This window comes from Erigeron canadensis, chromosome 2 (assembly GCF_010389155.1).
Source record: "Erigeron canadensis isolate Cc75 chromosome 2, C_canadensis_v1, whole genome shotgun sequence".
In the NCBI taxonomy this organism is placed as follows: domain Eukaryota; kingdom Viridiplantae; phylum Streptophyta; class Magnoliopsida; order Asterales; family Asteraceae; genus Erigeron; species Erigeron canadensis.
In genome coordinates, this window is record NC_057762.1 from 35371166 (window position 1) to 35397576 (window position 26411).

At 34.7% G+C, this 26411-nt stretch overlaps 2 protein-coding genes and 1 pseudogene across 2 annotated transcripts; 2 read left to right on the forward strand and 1 right to left on the reverse strand.

The window, feature by feature from the left end:
• Window positions 1-284: 284 nt before the first annotated feature.
• LOC122589291 (1-aminocyclopropane-1-carboxylate synthase 9-like) lies at window positions 285-2055 on the forward strand. Its single transcript, XM_043761567.1, has 3 exons — window positions 285-560; window positions 681-841; window positions 967-2055. Exons 1-3 carry the CDS (start codon window positions 285-287, stop codon window positions 1949-1951), a joined length of 1422 nt encoding a protein of 473 aa, XP_043617502.1. The 3' UTR covers window positions 1952-2055.
• A 10061-nt stretch (window positions 2056-12116) lies between these two features.
• LOC122588403 (protein CROWDED NUCLEI 4) lies at window positions 12117-16735 on the reverse strand. Its single transcript, XM_043760508.1, has 8 exons — window positions 16345-16735; window positions 15764-15973; window positions 15428-15681; window positions 14799-15069; window positions 14617-14700; window positions 12995-14493; window positions 12761-12908; window positions 12117-12643 (listed from the first exon to the last, which is right to left on the reverse strand). The coding sequence occupies exons 1-8, from the start codon at window positions 16552-16554 to the stop codon at window positions 12548-12550; spliced, it is 2772 nt and encodes a 923-aa protein (XP_043616443.1). The 5' UTR covers window positions 16555-16735; the 3' UTR covers window positions 12117-12547.
• A 2727-nt stretch (window positions 16736-19462) lies between these two features.
• Window positions 19463-25808, forward strand: LOC122588161 (annotated as a pseudogene).
• The last annotated feature ends 603 nt before the right edge of the window (window positions 25809-26411 follow it).

Consider the following 26411-nt stretch of genomic DNA (forward strand, 5'->3'; position numbering starts at 1 on the left):
AGTAAAACGCAAACAAAGATTAAAGCCTGCTAATTAACCCAAAGGTCAAACTGTTTAGTGTCATTTAAGTAAAACTCATTAGTCAACTACACCTCCACACTCTATATATACTGGCCAATACACAACACAATCAAATGTGTCCTCCTTTTGATCATCACTTTTTCCATCTCATCATTTCAACAACTTCAACCATTATTTTCAAACACATCTAAATAATTACCAATATTTTTCTAGAAAATTTGAAGGCATTGTCTAACACGAAATTACCAATTCAATTTGTAGTGATGTTGTCTAAAAAGGTTACTGAGTGTAATGCTCATGGGCAAGATTCTTCATATTTTCTTGGATGGGAAGAATATGAAAAGAATCCTTACCACGAGATTGACAATCCTAATGGTATCATCCAAATGGGCCTTGCAGAAAACCAATTATCATTTGATCTTTTCGAGTCATGGTTCGAGAACAACCCGGATGTGACCGGGTTCAAAAAAGATGATCAATCCATCTTTAAAGAACTTGCTCTCTTCCAAGATTATCATGGTCTTCCTTCTTTCAAAAATGTAAGTCATATATATAATTACCACTTTCTTTATTTTACAAACCTTATATATAATTTTTGGACTATTTATTCTCGTATTTAACTAATTAAATATTATGTATATACGTTTCCTTTTTTATAGGCATTAGTGAAGTTCATGTCGGAAACAAGAGGAAACACAATTACTTTCGATCCAAACAACCTTGTACTCACTGCCGGGGCGACCTCCGCCAACGAAACTTTGATGTTTTGTGTCGCTAACCCTGGGGACGCTTTCCTCATTCCTACGCCATATTATCCAGGGTATGTTCACATTACTTACTTATATATATAATATATATCTTTAACTGAATGTCTAATTAAGTAACGTGACAGCAAAGCAACTCTGCCACTTCTGATTCTAATATTGTTTTCTACGCTATTTATAGATTCGATAGAGATCTCAAATGGCGAACTGGAGCTGAAATCGTTCCTATTCATTGCTCAAGCTCAAATGCTTTTCGGATTACAAAAAATGCCCTTGAAGAAGCTTACCAACAAGCACAAAAACAAGACCTTAAAGTGAAGGGTATTTTGATCACAAATCCTTCAAATCCATTAGGAACAACATTGAACTCCAATGAGCTCGATATTATAGTCAACTTCATATCTACAAAGAATATACACCTTATTAGTGATGAAGTCTACTCGGGCACCGTTTTTGGCTCACAAAATTTTGTTAGCATAATGGAGGTTTTAAAGAACAAAAACCTCATGCAAAATGAAGTTTCTAAGCGAGTTCACATTGTTTATAGCCTTTCCAAAGATCTTGGTCTACCGGGTTTTCGTATAGGAGCAATTTACTCTAGCAATGCAGATGTGGTTTCCGCTGCTACAAAAATGTCAAGCTTCGGGTTGGTTTCATCTCAAACTCAATATTTACTATCAGAAATGCTTTCAGACCGGAAGTTCACGAAAACTTATTTGTTGGAGAACCGAAAGAGGTTGAAGAACCGGCAAGAAACCATGGTGAAGGGGCTTCAAAAATCCGGGATTCGATGTTTAAAGAGTAATGCTGGTTTATTTTGTTGGGTGGACATGAGGCATCTTTTGAGGTCACAAACATTTGAAGGAGAAATGGAGTTGTGGCAAAAAATTGTGTATGATGTCAAGTTGAACATTTCACCCGGTTCATCATGTCATTGCGTTGAACCGGGTTGGTTCAGGGTTTGCTTCGCTAATATGTCGAAGGAAACCTTAACGTTGGCGCTGCAACGGGTCAAGTCATTTGTGGACTGCTTGATGTCGTCCAAGAAAAACAATGTGTCTCGACAACAAAAGATACTACAAAATAGTGCAAGGAGAACAAAGTCATTACCCAAATGGGTTTTTTCGCTTTCGTTAAACCAACTCGAAGTTGGGGAACAACGTTAGCCCATCGATCGATCGATCGATTGATTATACTTTTGTGAATTTTTTGATCTTTATTTTATTATTTTTATTTTTGGGACTTGATATACGTTTGATATATTTTTATTTTAAGGGGATGATATAGTACGTGTATAGAAAGTGGCACTCAATCCATATATGGATTAGTAGGGGCATATGCTGCTTTCTTTAATTACTTTGTAAAACAATGAAGTAATTTTCATGTAACCTTTTTGAATTGTTCAAAGTAAAGGATTTGATTATATACTGCGTTCACTTAATTAAGTTCATATAATTAAGAGTTATTAAAATTCGAGTAATAGTTTAATAGCACCTGTTGACTAACTAAACCTATATTATTGGGTCATATGCACATATAACAAACTTATTATATTTTTTTAACGTTAAATTTAGGCTTAGCGGCATGCCTTTTCATATACTAAATTCCAATTTTAGGAGAAACCTATACTGGAAAAACTCTTGTCTCCATTCCTATAAGGATTTTACTCACACCAAAATTTGAATCTATGATCTTTCACCATATACCAATCCATCTATTGATGATTGGTCCTATCACAAACTAACTATGATTACCTCTACAAGTGACAATTTAATAATTTTGGGCAATCTTAATTTATTGAAAGGAGATCAGAACATATCTTATTATAGAACTAATTATTTATAACTTTTTGTCGTTAAAAGATATCTAGACACATAATAATTAACTAATATTAATGCGTTATCTAACATAGAAATACAATATTTAAACTGGTATACGTATCTGTTATGACTTATAATATATTTTTGAGCGCAATCTACATATTTTGCTTCTATTCGTAAGCTATATAAATGTTTAGCATGCAACTTAAGACTCGAACCCATATTGTTTTACTTAAGGTCAAATACCTTAATTATTAATGACCACTAACCTTATTGACATTACGAGTTATATGTAACCCATATTGATTTACTTAAGGTCAAATACCTTAATTATTAATGGCCACTAACCTTATTGACATTACGAGTTATATGTGCAAGTGTTAATTTGAATAAGCCGAGTCAATGTACATAGACTTAACAAATTCTTAAATAGGCAAAAGTAAACATGAGGTTTTCTCTCATCTAAATTTAAATTTAGATGAAAAACTTTTTACAATCTAGTATTTTAATATTTCTTTGGAAAATAAATTAATGATGAGCCCCCTAAATATTGAATTACGAGGGATTCTCCATCTATTTGTAGATAAAGAACAACCTTACTTTCAGCTTCCTTTTCTTGGATTACCATCTAGCTAGCTCAGAGTTGTTTGTTTTTCCTAATATATAACACAATATAAGTATAATTAGTTTCCAATATATATAAACTAGAAAGACACAACTACCAATTGATTATAAATTAATTGGTATCGTCATCATGTGATCACATGGTCTCATAATAAAAACTGTAAGTCACATGTTCAAATCTAACCAAAGACAAATGGAGAAATTATATCGTTTGATTCATGTGTGATAATGGTGAGTCACCGGACATGAATTCTATGCAATACGTATTCTGAGTACTAAGACGGTACATACATGAGACTAGAGAGTTTTCAGCTAATTACCTTTTTAAAAAAGACACACTACTTTAACCAAACAACTTGGAAAAAACAATGGTCGATTAGAAATCAGAAAGCAATGGCGTATTATGGAGTCTGGTTTTTGAGGTTATTATTTTGTTATAGTGGATCCCGATTTCCGTACTAGCCTGACCACCTATTTTGAGAACAAGTAAGTAAGCTCTAATTACTTAGTCAATAATTACCGTTTGGTGTTAATGGCGTTAACGTATAACACCCATCTTTTTATGTTAACATGACCATTGGTATGCTCGATCGATGGCCAGTCGTAACTTAGAGTGAAGTTTGGAAATAAGTAATAATAGTAATAATAATAGACGGAGTACATATGTAAAGATGGCAGCGCTCGCCGTTATCCGCGGCTACCTACAGGCGTTGATACTTGGACTGCCGACGTCGGCTCCGATCCCCACATATCAGTACGTTTTTAATTATTTACATTAATATTAATAATAACATTATTAATGTATAATAATTAAGCAACTATTTAATATTTTCTTTCTTCAAACCGACCATTTTTTGTGCTTTTTAAGACAAGGTGGCATCATGATCGGTGGGCTTGTCGTCACTGGTTTCAAGTTTTAAACCACAATCATAGTACGTACATGTGTTTTTCTATTTTGTTTATACTCGTATAACTTTTCAAGATTTTGAACTTTTTTTTTGAATTGTGAATTTCGTTTGAAACTTCATGCCACGATTCGATAGCGAGAGATCTAGCATACGTTGTCTTAAACGGGTCTGCGCGTGCTTGAAATAAAAATGTCTATTTCACATACCCAATGGGGGAAAACCCCCTACTAATCCGCTCGAAGGCACGACAATTAATAGGAGTAAACCATGCCCCCTCAGATTTGAATCTGGGTATACCCAAGTCAAGCCCTCATAGAAGGACTACCTATATCTCAAAGTTGGTGGGAAGGAGATTCGAACCTGAGACCTATAGGTCACTAGGGGAACTCCAAACCACTCCATCAACTCATCATTGATATGATTTTGACTTAATACTACTTAATTTGTAACTAGATTTATGTAACACCCCGACAGCGGCGGAAAACTCGGGATGTAAGATAAAGCACACGCGCACATGGATGTTACATAGGAATACTAAATGAGTGCATACATTAAGCATAAATAGTAGTCATCACACACAAGTTAAAACAAGCATTCAAATAAAGATGAGATAAGTTCCCACGCAGGGGAAAAGGTTAGGCATATTGCCATCGAGCATAAACAAAAGCATGCAAACTTCAAAACCTAGCCTGCAGTCTGTTAAAAGTCTCATGCTATCAATCCTAGCTACGATTTGCTTGATTACCTGAAAGGAATACTTAAACGTGTCAACACAAAGGTTGGTGAGTTCGTAGGTTTGAGTAAATAAACAAGTTGTATAAATATGTTTTATGCCGTCAATAGAATGTTGAGAATAAAGTAGTATGATGTGGCTAGAGACTAACTTTGCACATAATTATGTGTTTGAGTATAAACGTGCACTTACGGTACCAGGCTAGCATATATTAATCGTGCACACACAGTCATCAACATGACCGGCAAGTATATCAATCGAGCACTCACAGTCATCAACATGACCGGCTAATATGTATCAATCAAGCACTCACAGTCATCAATATGACCGACTAGTATGTATTAATCGAGCACTCACAGTCATCAATATGACCAGCTAATATGTATCAATCGAGCACTCACAGTCATCAATATGACCGACTAGTATGTATCAATCGAGCACTCTCAGTCATCAATATGACCGGCTAATATGTATCAATCGAGCACTCACAGTCATCAATATGACCGGCTAGTATGTCAAAAAGTAGTCAAACAGCCATAGAATAATAAAAGTAGTTACGGCATATAAAAGCATGTGTAGTATTCCTTTCATCCCAAAACATAAGTAAAGAAGTAGGGGCTACGAAGACTCACAGTGATCTGGTACAAGCGTACTTTACAAGCACAGAGAACAAGCACATATATAGGTAGAATATATCTATTTGAATCCAAGTATGTCTTGATGTCAACCTAATCACAAGTCATTGAGCACAGATGAATACATGTATTAGTTCTTCTGATTAATTATTCACTGAGTTGTCCTTGATGAACTGATGATTTGGTCCTTTGAAGATCTTTGAACGTTTTGACTCGAAAAGTGTTTAAATGAACTTTAAGTTCTCAAACTGGACTCGATATGAACGTCCTAGAACTCACACACAAGTGATTACCATGATAAAAAGTTGAACGTGTCTTTAGATAATGAACTTTAACTTTAAGAACTCGATTTAGTTGTTCATAGGACTCGTACTTTAAAAATCAAGGTAGAACATGTCTTTGTGTACCTAATTAGGGTTTGCATCATGTACATTGTTTTCGATCGATTTATGAACTAGCTTTGATGTAAATATGTAGCCTCTAATGTGATTGATCAAGTGATAATGATGTTATGAATTGGTTTGGTGATCAAGTACGTGTTTAGATTGATTTAGATTTAAGCATAAGGAGTTATAGAACAAGTTCGTCTAGGGTTTTTGGCTCAAGGTCGTCCTAGCTTCCCAACCAAGATAGTCCTAGGTAACATCCAGTCGAGATCGTCATAGGTTGTCTAGGTTCAAGATCGTCTTAGGTAACATCTAGTCAAGATCGTCTCATTCTTCATGATTCAAGATCGTTTCAAGTGTCAAGGCTTAAGATCGTTTCATATGTCCATATGCCCAAGGTCGTTTTAGGTTTCTAAGTCACAAGACCGTCCTAGTGTTTCTTTAGCCTAGATCGTCTCACATTTTGTGACTCAAGGACAAAGTCTTTCATGATTCAAGAACACAAGTTGAGCCAAACCGATCTTAGAAGATCAGTTACCCAGTAGTGTATCAACTCAACATCACATCACAACATTCACACGAGATCAAACGAGCAACCAAGAGAGAGCATAGGCTGCCCTAGGACGATCTTGGGGACCAAGATCGTCCCATCTAGGACCGTCCCACTGCCCCAAACGAGCTGAACAACATATGAATATAATACGAAGATCTAGATCGATTTCAGGACTTGTTAGAACATAAAACTAGTACATATATACATAATAACACTAACCAATAACACTTTTAACAATTTCAAGACCATCTATAACATGAACAAGATGTGGCACATCAAGAGCAAGTTTTCCCTTATTTTTAAAAATGGGTTTTGTAGATTAAAGCATGTTATGACCCAAATTTGTTCACAAAAAGGTTACTAAACACATTTAGACACAAACTCATTAGCTATTAATACGTTGTTCATTCAAAAAATTGGACCAAATCATCAAGAACATAAACTTGAAAAAGTACACTTTTAATTTGATCAAAAACTCAAAATTTGTTGTTGTTATCTGAGATTTGATTTCAGAAATGTGTTTTGATTATCACAATGATGCTAAAAGTACAAATAATTTTGGTTTAACAACCAAAAATCAAAAGATGAATTTTGTGTGTATGAATGGAGGCTGCAAGTGTGTGTTTTAGAGAGAGAGAGAGGTGAGATGAAGAAGATGAAGGAATGAGTTTCTCTCACTAAGTTCTTCTATTTATAGTTTTTCCAATAATAATGATCTTAATAAATATAGGGACTATTTGTGAATATGTTAGGGCTAGAACTTTCATAAATACGATCGTTTACGACTCGAAATCTAGTATTTTATCATAATAAATTATGAACTCGTCTTATAATTCAAGGTTTAAGATCAAATGGGCCTTCATGTAAATACATACTTGAGTCTAAAATATATCAAGAACTTAAGTTAAAATTTGTGGATTTTATTTACTACATTTCTAAGGCGGTTGTTACAATTTAGGCTCGTGCCTAATACATGGAGCTTACGACATTATCAATATTAAATAATAAATTATTTTTAATTAATTAATTTTATATTTATATAATAGAACATATTTCTGATATATATTAACTACTCCGTATTATTCTATTAGCTATTATTATTTATTTATTATATTAAAATTATTGGATAAAAAGTGTAAATTTTTAATTAAAAAAAAAACGGTGTAAATAAAAGTCCAAAATGAAAATAAAAGTCAACTTTAAAAAATAAAGAGATGTGATTAGTCGATAAATTATTAGAGCAATTGTGTTTTGGTATAATAAAAAGTTTTAGTGACTGCGAATATCGATATATATATATATATATAGTGATCATTATATTGCACTTTTATACAACATGTAGCCAAACACGTCGCGAAATCATCATGACTAGATCGAGTTTGTTTAGGGCCTTGATTTGTTACATATATCTTTGAAGAGCAAGTAGGTGTGATTAACTAGAATTATCATAATCAGTTATTCGATCAAGTCAGTCGTTGATTAACAACCAAGTAGAACTCAATCTGCCTAATTAATCACATAATTTTTGTGTTCTTTTCTTTCATACAAATTTGTATGTGTTGTTACTTTTGCGTTTGACTTTGAGTTTGAAAATAATCCTAACAGGGAATGCTACGTTAACGCTCAAAAGGTTCCAAGTTAATTTGTTTTAATGAGTCGTTTGACATGGTTAATTGTTAAGAAACTTAATTAAACCCGGCTTATGTATCTATAATCTAGATATATGGTTTCAGTATTGCTTATAACATTATATACTATATACACAGTATATAGTTAAATTAGTTACTAGCCAAATGTCCGTGCGGTGCGTCAGTGAGATAGTGGGATGATAGGTCATAGAGTGATCGGTGATAGGGTGATCTACATGAACAGGCTCCGCCCTTGGCCATACAGGCTCCGCCTCGGATTTAAAAATTCGTCAAAAGTATATCGAATGACATCTCTAACGAAAGAGCATGAAATTTTAAGAACACCCATATAGTTTTATAACTTATCGATGTACGGTTTTTGAGATCAAAGATTTTGAATGAGTTAGATGAATAAAATGACTTATGGAGGAGAGAGAAAAAAATAAGTGGTACAGATTTAAGGAAAGAGTAAAAAATAAATGTTTGAGATTTACTGGTATTATAAGTATATTAGGTGATGATATTCAAACTAATGGATAAAAGAGAGGGTAATTTGGATAGATCAAGTTTTTTTTTTTTTTAGTTATAAGGAAAATGATCCGTACTGTAGACTTTACCTAAACTTAAGTACTCCCCTTTTAAAAAAGTTACAAATTAAACCTTTGAATTTAATAAACATATATAACCCCACTGAATTTTACATAACCTCCCCTTGCATTTTACATAATCCCCTGTTTTACCTAAAATAGGTACTGTATACTTTACTTAACCTTTCCCTTTAATTATATACTTTTGTTGTCATTTATATATAATTAGGTAGACAACTTAACACTACTGTACGTGTCACATGTTTTAGTCTTCCAATATTCCATCATCAGAATACAAGTAAACTCCCACTGACCAGGTAAGGTTCTATGGTTTTTAAAATTCAAACATGTAACTATCATTAAACAATTTCGTCCCAAGGTAAGAAATAACCGGTTACATCAAAAGAGGCAGTCAATACGCCCAGAACCATACTTGTAACGAAGTTAATTCATGAGGTTTTTTAAATCCACCGGTGAGATATACACAAAATACATGTAGGATCATCATTAGGACCATCATACTTGCCGACCATCGATGAACTGATCGGATTAACCAACCAAACTTAGCTTCAGTCATTATGTATTGAACAGAAACAAAAGCATCAGTAACGGTCAGACGATAGTAAAAGGTCATAGCAAATCATGTAGCCACTTGTACTAAAAATTAGGTAAGCGTAATTCCCCCTAGACAATAAAATATGTTTAACTTAATTACTAGATTATGAGAATAATATCTTGCAAATAAAAGAATATTAATTAGATACACATATCTATCTATAATACCTTATAAAACAAACTTAACTCCCTCGTTACTTAATTAAGATATTGAAATACCTGAATTACCCCTACAAATTCAACCTTATTCTAATTCATCCATTGAATGTACCCAAAATACCCCTAACAATCTCATCTCATACAAATCTACAGTCGAACCCTAATCTAATTATCTATCTACATCTATATTATATTATACAACAAATCTCATTTTGTTGAATTTTAAGTTTCAATATTTCACAATTCATCAAAACCGCATTACATCAATAACTTACACTACTTGCCGCTGTCACCATCACCACCAATCGCCGCCGCCAACATCATCGCCGCTATCGCCGTACGCCAATATTCGTTGCTGCCACCATCGCCGCCATCACATCACCACCGGCCACCACTGTCACCTCCACCACCACCGCACGTCGCCATCATCGCCGTACCGCACGGGTACTTTTTAGTATATACTATATATGTTGTTATTATTAATTAGTATTCAATGTCAAATTTTAATCAGGTCAAAGACGAGTTGTGACATAATTGTAAGACCGTAGACGAGTTGTGACGTAATTGGTAACATCGTACGAGTGTTGGTAGTAATCACATGCACTATGTATAAAAAAAGGAAGGGGGGGGGGGGGGGGGGGGGGGGGGTATGTCTCTGTCATTTTCCTCTAAATTGCTTCCGATCACATCCGGTCCAAGTTGAATCGAATGTTCAAAAAAGATCAACAACAATATGACTGCAACTTAGTCGTCAAACTTCCATCGAGTAATTGAGCTATTATCAAATTCGAGCTTCTGATATAGCCTCTGCGTTAATGGTTATCGAGTTTCACGAGTAAGGTATATTTTCGAGCTTTTGAAGCTTTGTTAAAATAATTGAGATATTTGAACTTTAATCACCCTTTTTGATTTATGTTAATGTTAGAAATGATTTATGTTAATGTTAAAATTGAGTTTAAGAGTATTGGTGTCGAAATGCTGAAATGTAGTTTGAAGTTTACTTCTAAAAATAATAATACTGAAATATAGTTATTTTTGTACTTATAATGTTGACTTTTAACTTATGGTACTATCTTTTAACTTTAGTATATTATTGAGCTTTTCGAGCCTTATTCCAATCATAATCAAGTCGAGTTGCACAATGCATAATGAAATTTGTCGACCTATTGTGCCAATCTTGAACCTAGTTGAGCTTATTCAGTCTAAAGCTTAAAGTTGGCTCGGTCAATTGCAACCTCAAACCACCACATTGCAACAACTAACTATTTATTAAAAAATATTAGATTATGGTGAAGGAAACCTACACTTTCCACATTGAAAAGAGTATGGTACCGAAGATTTCATTGGTTTTTCATAAGGAGAGTAAAATACTAATATACTCCGTATTTGATATGAGATGTGATGGGATGGGTATTGGGTAGTGACTAGTGAGTGTTATATGAGAGGTATAATATGGGCATCACATGCAAGGGAACACACAAACACCTGCCCAAAATAAAAACGTGTCCATGGGGTCCCTTACTATCATACATCAGAAATTATGACATAGATACCGAGTATTAAAGATTATTTTGTCGGTTTACATTCTTCAAAGACTACCACAAGTAATCATTATTACATTGATACGTATGAACTATAGATCTTCGTATTTATATTATCTACACTTTTCTCTTATTGTATTCATAGAGAAAGACTTGTTTGTATTGGTGGAGTCAAAATTTTTATTCTAAAGTAATCGAACAGTTTTTATAATACTAATAAATGTAAAGTTAAATTACAAATTTCAATCACACTACTCTAAGATTGTCAATCACTTTAAAATTAATAAAATTTATGAAAATAATACTTTAAAAATATAAAGTTTTATATATATATTGTAAAGTTATTATAACCACCTTTGACCACCACATAGCTTCTAGCTTGTTTGTACTTGTAAGTTGTGGATTATCTATATCTATATCTATGTTTCTATACTATATTATAAAAATAATATCTTCTTATTTATGGAAATGCTGAAACTTATGTAATATTTTTATTTAATACCATTTAAAATATTTTTACTTACACTATCAATTTTTTTTTCTTCCAATATATTTTCATTGACCATTTATATCAATTACTTTTACATCAATATATTAAATCATTCGACACCGCCTCCACCACCAACCGTCACCCCACCATATAAGAGTAGATATAGTTCTTTTTTCCTTCATGAATAGCTATATGAGTAGATATAGTAGACCATTTCGATAATTTAATAGTCAATTTCTTTAGATTCGTAGTAAGAAGTGGTAAACAAACTCCTCTCTTCTGGCTACCAAACTAAAAAATGTTGCATACAAAACAAGAAGTTGAGTTCACTAGTTAGGCTCTATAGTTTGACTAGCTTGTAGCCATATACAAATATACAATCGAGCTTTTCATTTCCAAAGCCTGGTCCAATTCCGATGTCTCTCATTGTCTCATGCATGTTGTTAATATAAACTTTGTACTAACAGTGAGCCAACACAGAAAAAAACTCCATGGCTTTAGGTTCTATCAGCTTTGAATATTGACCATAAACTCATTACTTAACGCAGAACGAAATAAATATAAAGACGATGTAAAAAATGAACACGGCATTTTTAAAGTTTGAATGATTAAAACTCGAAAGATTATGAATCAGCTACCAACTCAAGGGCAATAAAAGAAAAACAAAGAAATAATAAAGCTAAAGAATATCTTACACAAATATAGTTCAACAAGCAGCATCAGTTTACCAACTGACCACAATTGACACCAAATTTAAGCCAAGGTTAGGAAACCATATACAACTCCAAACCAACCAAAAACCTTAAGCCATTATACATGCTTAAGTGGTTAAGACTATGCGGGCAAAACACATTAACACCCGAAAAAGTGGTTAGAGAAACCCTCCTCTAAACCTATTGCCTATAGGTATTTGCGTCTATTATCGTCAAACTTCTCTCAACACCAAACTCTAAAAAAGATGACTTTCTTTAAACTCATGACAACAAACCCTAACCATGAAAAGTAATGCATGAGGAGAAAGGTTCACATACATGTAACTAAAACCCTAATATATATGGGTTATTATGCACACCAATCACTACTTTAATCTACAACTTGTCCCTTCAGCTTTTGGCTTGCGGATTTCCTGGTATCATCTGATCCAAGATCATCTTTATGTTCAAGTTGCTGCTCGCCCTCCTAGTCAATACATGTAATTAGATTCCATGAAATTTGAAGACTGTGATATCATAAATTACCAGTATTTTCAACGTTAACTCAACAAAACATGACAGATGTTAAGTCACAAGATGTTACCTGAGTATTTTTAACAGCATTTGCACCATTGACAGAGGTCACTTCTCTAATTGTGATGATCTTGTCTATATATACAGTAGTCTCCTTGGTACCTACTGCAGGCCTTCCATTTTCATTCTCAACATTGCTTAACAGTGATGATAAGCCACTGCATACAGAACAAAGATGGTAAACTCGATAAAACATGTCAACTGAACCAAGGTAAGCATGATATAAATAAATTAAAAAATGTACCGAGGGCTAATAGTCTCCGCAGATTGTTTCACTTCACTTTGCTTCCTTCTCTTGTTACTCTGTGTTTGTTCCAGCAAAGTACTAGCACATCTTTTAAGCCATCCAAAAGGAGCAGAGAGAGGAGGTGACCCATTACTTATTTCCTTATTGGATGACGAATTGATTGCAGCATCTTCACGACTGCCATTTTTCTGAGCTGAATCCAGCTTACGCTGATGTTTCACATATCTTTTTGAATGTTTCCGGGAATCTGAATCACATTCTTCAATCTCACTTGCTACAATACGATAAGGAACAGCTTTTACATTTTCAAGTTTCTTCAGCTCCTCAATCTGACCAAGAATCTCTTCTCGATCAGCATGCAAAAGTTCCCTCTGTTTCTCCAATTTTTCCCTTTGAACTTTAAGTTCTTCTATAGAATTATTTAATTCTGCCCATTCTTTGTCCCTTCTCTCATGATCAACATTAATTTCTTTCCTCTCCATTTCAAGTCTTTGCATCTCAATGTTAACTTGTTCTGCTTCTTTTGCTGCTATTTCTTTAAGAGATGAGATATACTCGAGTTCTTTCTTCTTCTCTTCTTCAAAGGCTTTCTCTTTTTCCTTTAAATAACCTTCTAATTCTTCACGTTTCTTTTCAATGCAATTCTCCAACTCCTTTTTCTGCAACTCAATATCTAGCAAGAAATCAGTACGCTCTTTCTGAATTTTACTGAACCAATCAGATCGTTCTTGCTCGATTTCTCTCATGAAGACTTCCCGATCGCGTGAAAGTGACTCAGTATCTTTTTGATATTGTTCACGAAATAGATCCTTTTCTAACTTCAGAACATCACGTTCATCCTTCAAAAACTTTGAAATTGTAACTCTTTCTTCTGCAATACGCTCGGCCTCAAGTCTCAATTCTTCTCTTTTTTCATCGATCATCTCCCACTCTGCTTCAAACTTCGCTTTCTCTGTTTTCAGCTTGTCTGCTTCAATCTCAAGTTCCTGTTTTTGAGCTCTTATCAAATCAATTTCTTCTTTCAACCTGCCTTCCAATATCATTAACTCATTTGTTTCAGTTCTCTTAGCCTCCACTTTCTCCTCTGCATGAGAGATGTCTTTGCTTTTATCATCTAATAACTTCAATGACTCTTGAAGGTCAGCTTTCATTCGATTAACCTCTTCTTTTTGTCTCTGCAATACAGTTTTCTGCGACTCTATCTCTTTCTCTGCAGAAATTATACTTTTTTCCTTCTCCTCCACAGCGTTCATCTTTTCAGAAAGTTCATTTTCTTTATCACCGAGGGCTCTTGACTGAACTTCCAAATCTTGCTCCTTTTCTGAAATCAAATCCTCTCTCTGACTAAGCTCGACTTCCCTTAATTCTGAAGCCCGCCTCTTGCTCTCAATCATTTCCTCTGTTAATTTGAGTTTTTTTTCTAACTCGGCTTCAAATTGGGAACTTCTTTCTTTCAAAGCAGCTTCATGATCAGCCAATGCTTGTTTAATTCGGTCCTACAGAGATACAAAAAAGCAGCAAACTATAAGCAATTATATAAAAAAAAAGAAGAAAGCATACTTGGTAATTGCAATTATAAACAACCATATAGATCTATCAATTAAGGCAAGGTAACTCACAGATTCCTTGCTTGCAATTAACTCTTGCTGCTTATGCAACTCTTCATACTTCATTTTTAACTCATTTTCCTTCCTGGTGAAATCCTGAAATCACCCGTATAAATACTCATGCATCACTTCACATTTATCAAGAGCTTTTACTAGTATGTACTTAGAACAGATAATAAAATATTTGACCGAACCTCTTCTCTTTCATCCAACGAAGTTGCTTTTAAGTCCAAATTGGATTTTTCCTCTTTGAGAGATTTCTTCTCCTCCTCAAGGTTTAATTTTGAAGCCTCTAGCTCCTTCTCAAGGCGAGCTATTTCCTGAGTCCTGCTAAATATATAATCTTCTCGTTGATTTAGCAAGGCCTGCCCTTCAAGTAATCTCTCTTGTGATTGTTGAACAGATTTCTGTCTCTCAAACAAAGATTGTCGTTCAAGCTGAATTTCTTTTTCTTTAGACTCGCACCTATAATGATAATAATTAAAAGAGCAAAAACTCATAAGTTACACTATCTTTAAAAAAAAAACATCAATGCAATAAAAGTATGTACTTAATAAGACACAGAGAATGGAAATAAGCATTAGGTGTTATACATTGTTGCTAGATCTTTTACAAGATATAAGTTCATTCAAAAAGCTGCAGCATTGTACATGCTTTATACGCAGTGCTCTCTACCTACACCTTGCTTACATTTTGTACTGTCTTGTTGTAATACAAATACACAACCATATTTGCAAACCATTAATACGCTAATGAAGTGACAATAATTAAAATTCACACGTGTAAAAATCATGTTTCAACAAGCGATGAAAAGAAAACATACTCGGACTTGAAAGCATTCATCTGTCTCCTAAGATCATCTTCACGGCCCTCAACTTCATGCAACTTCCTTTCAGCAGCACGACGATTCCTACTAGCTTCCGCTTCCAAAGACTCAGCAGCTTGCATCTTCAAATTAGCTTCAGCCATCCTCTTCAAAGCATCCTCCATCATAGTCCGTGCATCAGCTAACTTAATATCAGCCGCAACTTTTGCCTCAGCACATTCCGCACGCATCTCATGCAACGCCTTCTCAATCTATAAAAAATCCAATATTTATGACAAAAAGAAAACCAAACACCCAATTCAAAAACAAACTTCACAACCAAAATATACATACATTGGAGACGCATTCTTTCTCAATTCCAAGCGCCTTCTTCAAACTTTCCTCCCTTTTCTTCCCTTCCGCCAACGCACACATATTCACAGCCTCACCCCGCTTCAGCGCCAATTCAGCCGACTCCGCAGCAGATTTCATCTCCTCGTAGTTAGCAACCCACTCCTTTTTCTCGATAATCAATATCCCCATTTGATTTTGCAAATTATATATCTACATTCAATAAATAAAAAAAAACCTAAATCACTTCACTTACCCTATTAAACAAAACCTCCTAATTCATAAACACACTATTAACTCAACATACATTTAACTCAACAATATTATAACATGTAAGTATATATACATATAACTAATTAATACAAATTGTGAACTACTTTTTAAGAACACTTATTTTTATTATAATTATATATATAAATACAACATTTTACATAAGTCATAAAAACAATGATCAAACTTCATGTACAATATTTTACTGCGGTAATAAAAATCGAATAAAATAACCTAACTTTACACAACAAACATTATATTATAATAAAAATATAATATAATATATATATATATATATATTAAAGTGGGTGAACCTCGGCTTCGAGTTTAGCAATATGAGCAACGAGGGAGCCTTTATCTCTGCGTTTAATAGATTCTTCATCAAAACCTGCTTCACGAAGACGTTTCCATATACTTTCGTCGCTTAATGTAGGGGTATTTGGGCTTTTTATATTTGAAACCCTAAAATTATTATTATTGTTATTATTATTTGCAGGTGTGACTGCAAATCGAGGACTTGCCATATGATCTTCTTCGGAGAAATAAAAAAACCCTAACGAGATTGAGATTGAGATTGAGATTGATTTTGATTATTTGCGATCGGCTTTACTCTTATTTTTTCTGTTTTAGTTACAGCTGTGAGCTGGCCGGATCTTTTTTTTTTTCTTTCTATTTCGAAAGAGGATTTTTGGTTTAGTGGAAACCACGTCGTATTTATTTTTTACGGGGCGTTACTCCTTTTTCCGATTTTAAACGTTCATATTTTCGTTTTTAGACAGTTTCTTCATTTATTATTATTTTTTAAAAAAAAAAAAAGAAGAAAGATTTATATATATTTCATTTTTTATATTTAAGTTTTAATGCATAAATACAATATTTCTATAGCATATTTTTAAAAATATATAATTATACCTCAAAAATAGAAAGTATACGTGATTTTCAAGAAAAATAGAACATATAATTATTACCATTCTTTTAAAACTTAAGTAAAATAGTCATTTTTACTGAGACGAAAAAAATAGTTTTGCATATATCTACTTTTTTTTAAAGGGTGTTTGTTAAGTTCAACTTTGAAACATAGTTCGTCTCAACTAAAAAGTTCAATCGAATTTCACTATTTTTAGTTAAACTTAAGCTCGATAAGTAAATGTACGGTAATTGATGTAACGGGAATCATGTAATTATTTGACTAGTTTATGAAATATGGATACATGGTATAAATTAATTTATTAATAATACTTTTGTTATGTCATAGTGTTAGACTATGTATGTTAGGTATTAGATGAGTTGAATTTAAAGAGGCAAATTAGATACATTGGTTTGAGATTCTAATTCTTAAGGACAAGGTGGAGTCGGCAAAAATCTATCGACAAGACCATCGGCAACAATCGGCTCATCGGCAACACTACACTATACTTGTTGGCAACTATCGGCTTGTGACATTGGCTCATTCAATCGGCCACATTTGGCCAATGCAAGTGAACATTGGGTGTGCATGCATCGAGGTAAGAAACAAAAAAAATCATAAGTTTATATATATACACACACATACCTGTTGTATATATATATATATAAAAATTTATATATGTATATATACACATCGTCGCCTCATTGGAATAAATGGGTATTTCCCGTCGTCGTCATCATCATCGACGTGCCCCCATCGTCGAAATAAATGAGGAGGAGGTTTTTCAACCATTTTCACGCCCTGAACTCTAGTATGTGTGTATATATAGATGTGTGTATGTATAGATATTGGAATTGTTTGGGTTACAGGGAAGAAGACCAAAAAAATTTTTGGGGAGTGGTAGGTATAGATGTATATATAGATTTTATATTTATATATGAGTATTATCATTATTTTTTTATCATATGAAGAAGCCGATTGGCGCCTTTATCTTCTTACACCCTTACGGTGAGTTCTTGAGTTTATTAACTAAAAGAAAGGAAATGATTGGGAGTGAATATCTTTTCTTCTAAATCGCCCCAAATTTGGGCTGAAAATTTTTTAAGCAAAATAACACTAAATCTTTCATCCTTTTCCTTAGTAATCATTTCCTTTCCTCCTTTAAAAAGAACTCAAGAACACAATTAATTTTAAAATCATTTGTATTCCGTTCTTTTCCTCCCTAAAAAGGACTCGAGAACTCACCATTAATTTTTGCAACTATTAGGTAATTTTTGGCATTGACACACATGGCAAGTTGTGATTGGTTAAAAATTTGGCAAAAGTTAGCAATTCCGCTTTGCACCCTTTCCCTTATACCTCAATTTAATACACATTTCAGACTGAAATCTTAAGTCTGGACTTTTGATCAAAGCTTGAATATTTGCTTATCAGTTATTATTGTGCGTAGATATCATAAGTTGGTCAAAACGTGAATCGTGTAGATTGACATGTGTTTAAGTGGACAGTAAAGATCGATCTACAAATGGAAATTCAAAATCATGGTTTCATTAAAATTACCTACTATGATAAAGGTGTAGGATGTGAACAATATTTTTTTGTTTTTACATGCAGTTTTAATATAAATAATAGACTTAGCAATTATAACAACAAAAGTGGATTTGGTAGAATGGTTGGTCTCTATGGCTTAGGGGTGAAGGTCACGAGTTCAAGCCTTCCCCCCAATTTTTATTTTTTTTTTTAATAATAAAGTATTTGCATTTTAGCCCTTCCTTTTTTTGCTTTGTACTTTTTAGTCATTCCTGTTTCTCTTTTATTACTTTAACCACCTAACTTTATATAAAAAAATTTTTAATCTTTTGTAACATTTTATTTTTTTATACCTATATCACATTTAATATTTTTTTATAACTTTTTAAAATGCTATATATTTTGTTATTTACTATGTTTTTTTAATTTTTTTTTAAAAATTTTTTGTTGCGTTGTATTTCTTTTGTACTCTTTTAAACATTTCGTTTTTATACCTTTTTCGCATGTAACATTTATTTTTTTATATAACTTATTCATTTAGTTTTCATATTTCTTTTTGTTTTTTTGGTTTACTTTTTTTATTTTTTGGTTTAGTATATTCCTTTTGTAACTTTTTTAAATTGTGTTTTAATATTTTTTGTCTCCCATAAATTTGTGATCTTTTTAACCCTACCCATAAACGCAAACGTTTTTAAAAACTTACGTCACCCATTGGGCGGCATGAAATTGCTAGTTATAAAGATGGGAAGACCGATCGAAGAGCAATGATTGAAAAAGCTTTTGTTAAATTTCAAACATAGGATTAAACCCACCAAAACATAATATAGTGGATACTCCTCATTCCCTCCCTATTCAAACGCATTCCCATTTTCGTTAGAGCAACATTCCAAACGGCCCCCTGAAAATCAAACATGAAGAAGTAGATAAAAATCTAAGTCAACGGATTAGTCACACACACATTGAAACTGAAAGTGCCTTTTGTTAATCCATTTATCATGAAAGAATCTTTATTCCATTCATCTTTCTCATTCTTCTTCTTACTACTACTACTGTTACTCATCGCATCAACATCAAAATCAAAATCTCTTCACCTCACTCATCATTTTCTCGGCAAATTATCACGTCCACACAAACAGCAAAACAACCTTATTATTCAAACACAACAAAACTATACTTATGATATAAAGTATTTTCAACAGACTCTTGATCATTTTAGTTTCAATGATGATCTTCCTAGCTTTCAACAACGTTATCTTATCAACACTGATCATTGGGTTGGCCCGTCTCGAATGGGTCCAATATTTATGTATTGTGGTAACGAAGGCGATATCGAATGGTTCGCTGCTAACACGGGGTTTGTTTGGGAACTTGCTCCTCGTTTTGGTGCCTTGGTCATTTTCCCTGAAGTAGGTATTCTATATATATATATATATTTAGTATATTTGCTCATATAGAAATTTCTATGCTAAATATGTTTGCATTCATTCATATATATAGGATGAAAACTTAATATTTGTATAATTAGGATAAGACTTAAGAGTACCCGGGTAATTTAAAGTGGGTTAATCATAAGATAAGACTACTAGGTAATCTAATATGAGACAACATAAATTAGTTAAATAGGATGATCTGACCCAAGTCGAGTTTTGTGGAAAATTTTGTTTGGATTGATTGGAAAATTAGTTAAATAGGATGATGTGACCCTCTGGTCCCGACTTGGTACCCAGAGCGCACACCACATAAAACTCATAAGGCACTGTTCTCATACATGGATCACAAGATATAGTTCTTCCACTTGCCTTTGTCAAGTTTCGAACCTTTGACCTACAACCTTCATCTGTGAGTCCATTAAGGTTATGAATAATCATAAGAATCATTTGTTTACAAGCTAACTTATGTCACTTCATATCGAGGTCAACTTAAGTTTACCCTCTATGCTTGTGTATGGGTTAGGAAATATGACAAGTTTTAAAAGTTTGATGGTCTTCAGAGACATAGTTAGTGAGATGGTGAATAACGCCACAAATGATGATTAACCCTTTTGATTTTCCAAAAATGTACCATTATATTAGAATCTACTTTAATGTGAAAATATTGTAGTGATTTGTCAATTTTGGTGTGCATATTTCTTTAATTGCAGCATCGATATTATGGGGAGTCAATGCCATTTGGGAGCGTGGATAAGGCATTTAAGAATGCTTCTACTTTAGCATATTTAACAGCCGAACAAGCACTTGCAGATTTTGCTATTTTGCTGACTGATTTGAAAAGAAATTTGTCGGCAAAGCTTCTCCTGTAATCTTGTTTGGTGGATCATACGGTGGAAGTAAGACTTTCAAGTTTTCTATCATTTGTAAGCACTTTAACATAGATGAGATGAAACTTCAAATGATGTTTATATATTTAAATAAACAGTGTTGGCAGCATGGATGAGGGTTAAGTATCCTCATATTGCTATTGGTGCACTTGCTTCTTCAGCCCCGATTCTCCAGTTTGAGGATATTGTGCCACCAAAAACATATTATGATATTATCTCCAATAATTTCAGAGTTCGTGACTACTTTACCCTATCCTTGCTGTAATTATTTCATATTCCCCTTATAAATCTATAATGCTAAAAAAAGATTGGGGATTTATTTTTAACAATCGTAATCAGAATTGTATAAGTTGTGTTTTATTAATGATATCTAGTATGAGGTATATATAAGAAAGCATATTACATAATAGACCCTATACTATAAAGGACTAATTATATGTAGACTAAACTATTGTAATCTAATATCCCCCCTCAAACTAAGGCCGAGAAGCGACCCTTAGTTTGGATCGTAAAACAAGAAATCGCTGAGTAGGCAACGCCTTTGTGAAGATATCTGCAATTTGATCGTCTGTAGAAATAAAATCAACCGCTAGTTGGCCTCTGGCAACCCTTTCTCGAACAATGTGAAAGTCTATCTCAACATGCTTTGTCCGAGCATGGAAGACCGGATTTGCAGATAAGTAAGTTGCTCCCAAATTGTCACACCACAGAGTGGGAGTAGAGCGAATTGTAACATGAAGTTCACGAAGGAGAGTTTGTAGCCATGCAAGTTCAGTAACAGCATCTGCAAGAGCTTTGTACTCGGACTCAGTAGATGACCGAGAGACAGTCTTCTGTTTGCGAGCAGCCCATGACACAAGATTTGATCCCAAGTAGATAGCATACCCCCCGGTGGATCGACGGTCATCTGGATCACCTGCCCAATCAGTGTCTGAAAAGGCAGAAAGATTATTGAAGGCGGAGTCAGCATAAGCATGGAGTACCTGAGACGACTGATGTTGAATGAGCAGCCCATGACCATTGGTGCCTTTTAGATAGCGCAGAATTCTCTTGACGGTGGACCAGTGATTTTCCGTTGGTGAATGCATAAACTGACATACCTTGTTAACAGCATAAGTGATATCCGGTCGTGATAAGGTAGCATACTGTAGAGCCCCAACAACCTGACGGTATTTCACCGGGTTTTCAAATGGTGGGCTATCCCTAAGGCAAGGTTGGCGGTGGTAGTGATAGGAGAGGAAACAAGTTTCGCATTGGATAAGCCAGCCTTGTGTAAGAGATCAGCAATATACTTTTGTTGTGACAAAAGAAGATCAGCCCCCTTATAAACAACTTCAATTCCCAAGAAATAAGAAAGGCGACCCATGTCCTGAACCGGAAAAGTACGACTAAGAAATTGAACCACCGTATCAATAGCCTGTTGATTGTTTCTAGTGATGATTATGTCATCAACATAAACTAACATATAAAGAAGAACACCTGTGGACTGATAAATGAAGAGTGAAGGATCCGTTTTAGATCCTACAAAGCCGAGCTTGTGAAAGGTGCTGGAGAGTTGTGTAAACCACACGCGTGGTGCTTGTTTCAACCCATACAGAAGTTTGTGAAGCAGACAGACATGATCCGGTTTGGTCTGATCTACAAAACCTTGGGGCTGCTTTAAGTAAACCGTCTCCTTGAGAACACCATGTAAAAAGGCATTCTGAACATCCAACTGTCTGAGGGGCCACTTGTGTGTAACAGCTAATGATAACACAAGACGTATGGTGGTTGCTTTGACCACGGGACGGAAGGTATCTTGATAATCGATGCCTGGTTGTTGTCGATACCCCTTAGCCACAAGTCTGGCTTTGTAGCGTTGTATAGCCCCATGTTGATCTCGTTTCAGCTTATAAACCCATTTGCAATCAACAATGTTAGAACCTGGTACACGTGGGACAAGAGACCATGTGCCGTTTTTCATCAAGGCCGAATACTCATCAGCCATGGCCTGGCGCCATTGTGGGACAGTGTTAGCAACAGTAAAGGATGTAGGTTCTTGGTCAGGGTATGAGGTAGATGTGTTGAAAGATTGTGCATTGTATGGCTGGTGCTGTTTGGGGTTCGGCCGAAGGTTAGATGGCCGAGTGCGAGTGGGTGGTGGAAGTGTGCTCGGGATGGGGTGTGGTAGTGGTTCTGTTGTTGTCCAGCTTGATAGGTGTCAAAAGCAGGCTTAGAAGGGGCATGTGGAGCTGTTTTGGGCCTGCCGGCAAAGGTCATTAACGGTGGGGATGGGGGCTGTGGGGGTGCGGTGGTGGGGATGGAAGGCTGTGGTGTTTCAGCAGATGTGGATGTGTGACTAGCAGGTGTAACAGGCTGCATAACAGGTGGAGTAGGTGGCTGGTCAACATCAAAATGATTAAAGGCTAGGTCAGGAGATGGATAGGAAGAGATGTAAGGATCGGTGGAAGAGTGAGTTGGTGTTGGTGGAGAGGTTTGGACAAAAGGAAAACATTGCTCGTTAAAACGAACATGTCGAGCGATGTAAATACGATCTGTGAGAGGATCAAAGCATCGGTAACCGTGATGCGCGGGACTGTACCCGAGAAAAACACACGGAGTGGAGCGGAAATTAATCTTATGATTGTTATACGGACGGAGGTGAGGAAAGCACTGAGAACCAAACACTCGGAGAAATGTAGAGGTAGTGATCAGCGAAGTTGTGTATGGAGGGAAATAGAATCAGAAGTATTGTAGAGGTAGAAGGGTTTGATGGCTGCCGGAAAATATAAAAAAAAAAAGAAAAAGAATGCACGCACAGATGTCTTGTGCGGCAGATTAGGGTTTTGTAGGGTTCGCTCTGATACCATAACAATCGTAATCAGAATTGTATAAGTTGTGTTTTATTAATGATATCTAGTATGAGGTATATATAAGAAAACATATTACATAATAGACCCTATACTATAAAGGACTAATTATATGTAGACTAAACTATTGTAATCTAATAATTTTGTAATTTGTTGTTCTACAAAGCGAGAAAGCAAAAGCTGTTTTGACACTATTAAGAAGTCTTGGGATGCAATAACTTCAGCTGGTCTGAAGGTAAATGGTCTTCAACGTCTTGCCCAGAATTTCCACTTATGTCGGTGAGAATATGACATTGTAGGCATCATTCATCACCTTATTTTTACTATACATTTAGTCTTACCATTGTTGTTTATTTTTGTGTCATCTCATTGTAATTGTCCATATTCTTTGGAATTTCCAACTCATTTGAATGACAGGAAACTGAAGAGCATTGATGATTTTTCTAACTGGTTGTACTCGGCGTATGATTATTTGGCAATGGCAAACTACCCATACCCTTCAGATTTTGTAATGCCTTTACCTGCGTACCCAATAAAAGAGGTTAGATGATTTTCGTATTCTTTGTATTCATGATTCAGTGTTTCAGCATTGGAATTCGCAACACGATGAAGTAATAACTTTATCTTCAAAGTATTCTATTCATATTGCTATCGAAAAAATTACATGGACTATCTTGGTTTGGAAAACACTGTGGATTTCACCAACTTGTTGCTTTAGTTCAGGTTCCTTTAGTTTTTGAAAGAAAAGTGTTTGTTTGACAGGTTTGCAGAGCGATAGACAATACTCCTGATGGGACTAGTATATTAGACCGAATATTTAGAGGTATAAGTGTCTACTACAATTACACTGGACTAGTGCAGTGCTTTGAATTGGATGATGACCCGTATGGCACGATGGGTTGGCGTTGGCAGGTAAAGAACTCATTCGATAGAACTAAAACTTGTTCTGTTTATCAAAGACCATGTTTGATTTGGTAATTCTCACGAGGCTCGTTGTGGATCGGTTTGGGCTATTTGGAAAGTTTCCTCGTGTTTTTGATCACATATAAAACGATGTTATGAGTATTTATGGCATTACACCTTTTTTATGTTACAGGCATGCACTGAAATGGTTATGCCAATGTCTAGTAAGAGAAACTCTAGCATGTTTCCTGAGTGGGACTATAATTACACTTCTTATGCAGAGGAGTGCTGGAACGAATTCCGAGTGATACCCAGGCCTACTTGGATAACTACAGAATTTGGTGGACATGTAACAATTTCTTCTCAATACTCGTGACCATAGTTTAGTGGCTTTGGAGGTTACTTACGCCTAATTGTTGCTTTTCTGGTTATGGGTGTCCAATTTTTAAGATCATGATGCATAGTATAATGTTTCTTCTTTTTTATTGTTACATTTATTGCAGAAATTTGACAGTATCATCATCCTGGTCTTTTTTTTTGTAGGATTACAAGTCTGACCTCAAAACCTTTGGAAGCAACATAATCTTTTCAAATGGTCTTCTGGATCCTTGGAGTGGCGGAGGGTAACTTTTCTAACCAGCAATCATTATATATGTTCTTATTTTACAAGCAAACTATAATCATGTAAAAATCTGGAAACACGGCAAATGAATTGGAAAAATGGACAATCCTGGATGTATTATCATAGAATCTAAAAACACCCTGGTCTTTCCAAAATGTGGCATTTTTTGGCCATGAACTGTTTTCTACAGCAAAAAGCTATATATCCTGCTTCGAAAAGTTAATCAGATTTCTGTTATATGTTGTAACTTTGCAGTGTTCTGGAGAATATATCAGATAGTGTGGTGGCGCTTGTGACAGAAAAAGGTAACCTTTAACACAACTTATATTGACTTCCTCGTCGATTATAGCATATATTGATCGACACCCATGACGAGTTTTTATCTGTGAATGTGTTAGGTGCACATCACTTGGATCTTCGAGCAGCTACAGCTGATGACCCTGATTGGCTTGTGGAGCAACGGGCGTCTGAAGTTAAGTTAATTGAGGGTTGGATTGTTAATTACTACACGAAAATGAAAGCAGTTTCTAGCATTTAGAGATTGATTTGATGTTTGTGGTGAGTAGGAATCTGCTAAAGTGTGTGTTAAATTAATCAACAGAATATCGATGCAAGAATATGAAATCGAATTTATGGGTCACCAAGAAAAATGGCTTGTTATTGAAAAAGATGGTGCTCTTTTGGCATGTTGGCATGAGCTGCTGTTTACAGAAAAATGCCAAATATAAAGCTTCCAAGAGTTGATGACATTTCCGTTATGTGTTATAACCGAGTTCTATACATGTTAATTTGCCAAGTAATACTATATGCAGTGCTCTGAAGTATATATCAGGTAGCATGGTTGCACTTACAAGCAAAAAGGGCAACCGTTAACACACCTCATTGGTACAACACGAACTTCTGTTCCAAAATGACCAATTATGATGACAAGTTCTGATTGTTTGAGGCGCACATTACTTGACTTTACATACAAACAACTATACTACTATAGCAATTAGCCCTGAATTTTGGTGGAGCTGAGGGCATCTATAGTTCAGCTAATTGAGGGTTAGTTTACTACAAATACAAAATAAATAAATAAATCCAGAAGCACTTCTTAGCATTTAAAGACTGATTATGTACTAATTGCTGTGAAGACCAAAAGCAACTACTTCTGACCAACCTTAAACAAAATGTATACTTCAAAGTGCAAAACATGATTAAAAGCCTATAAACCCGGTCCATCTCCATCAAGTTTCAAGTCACACAGAAAA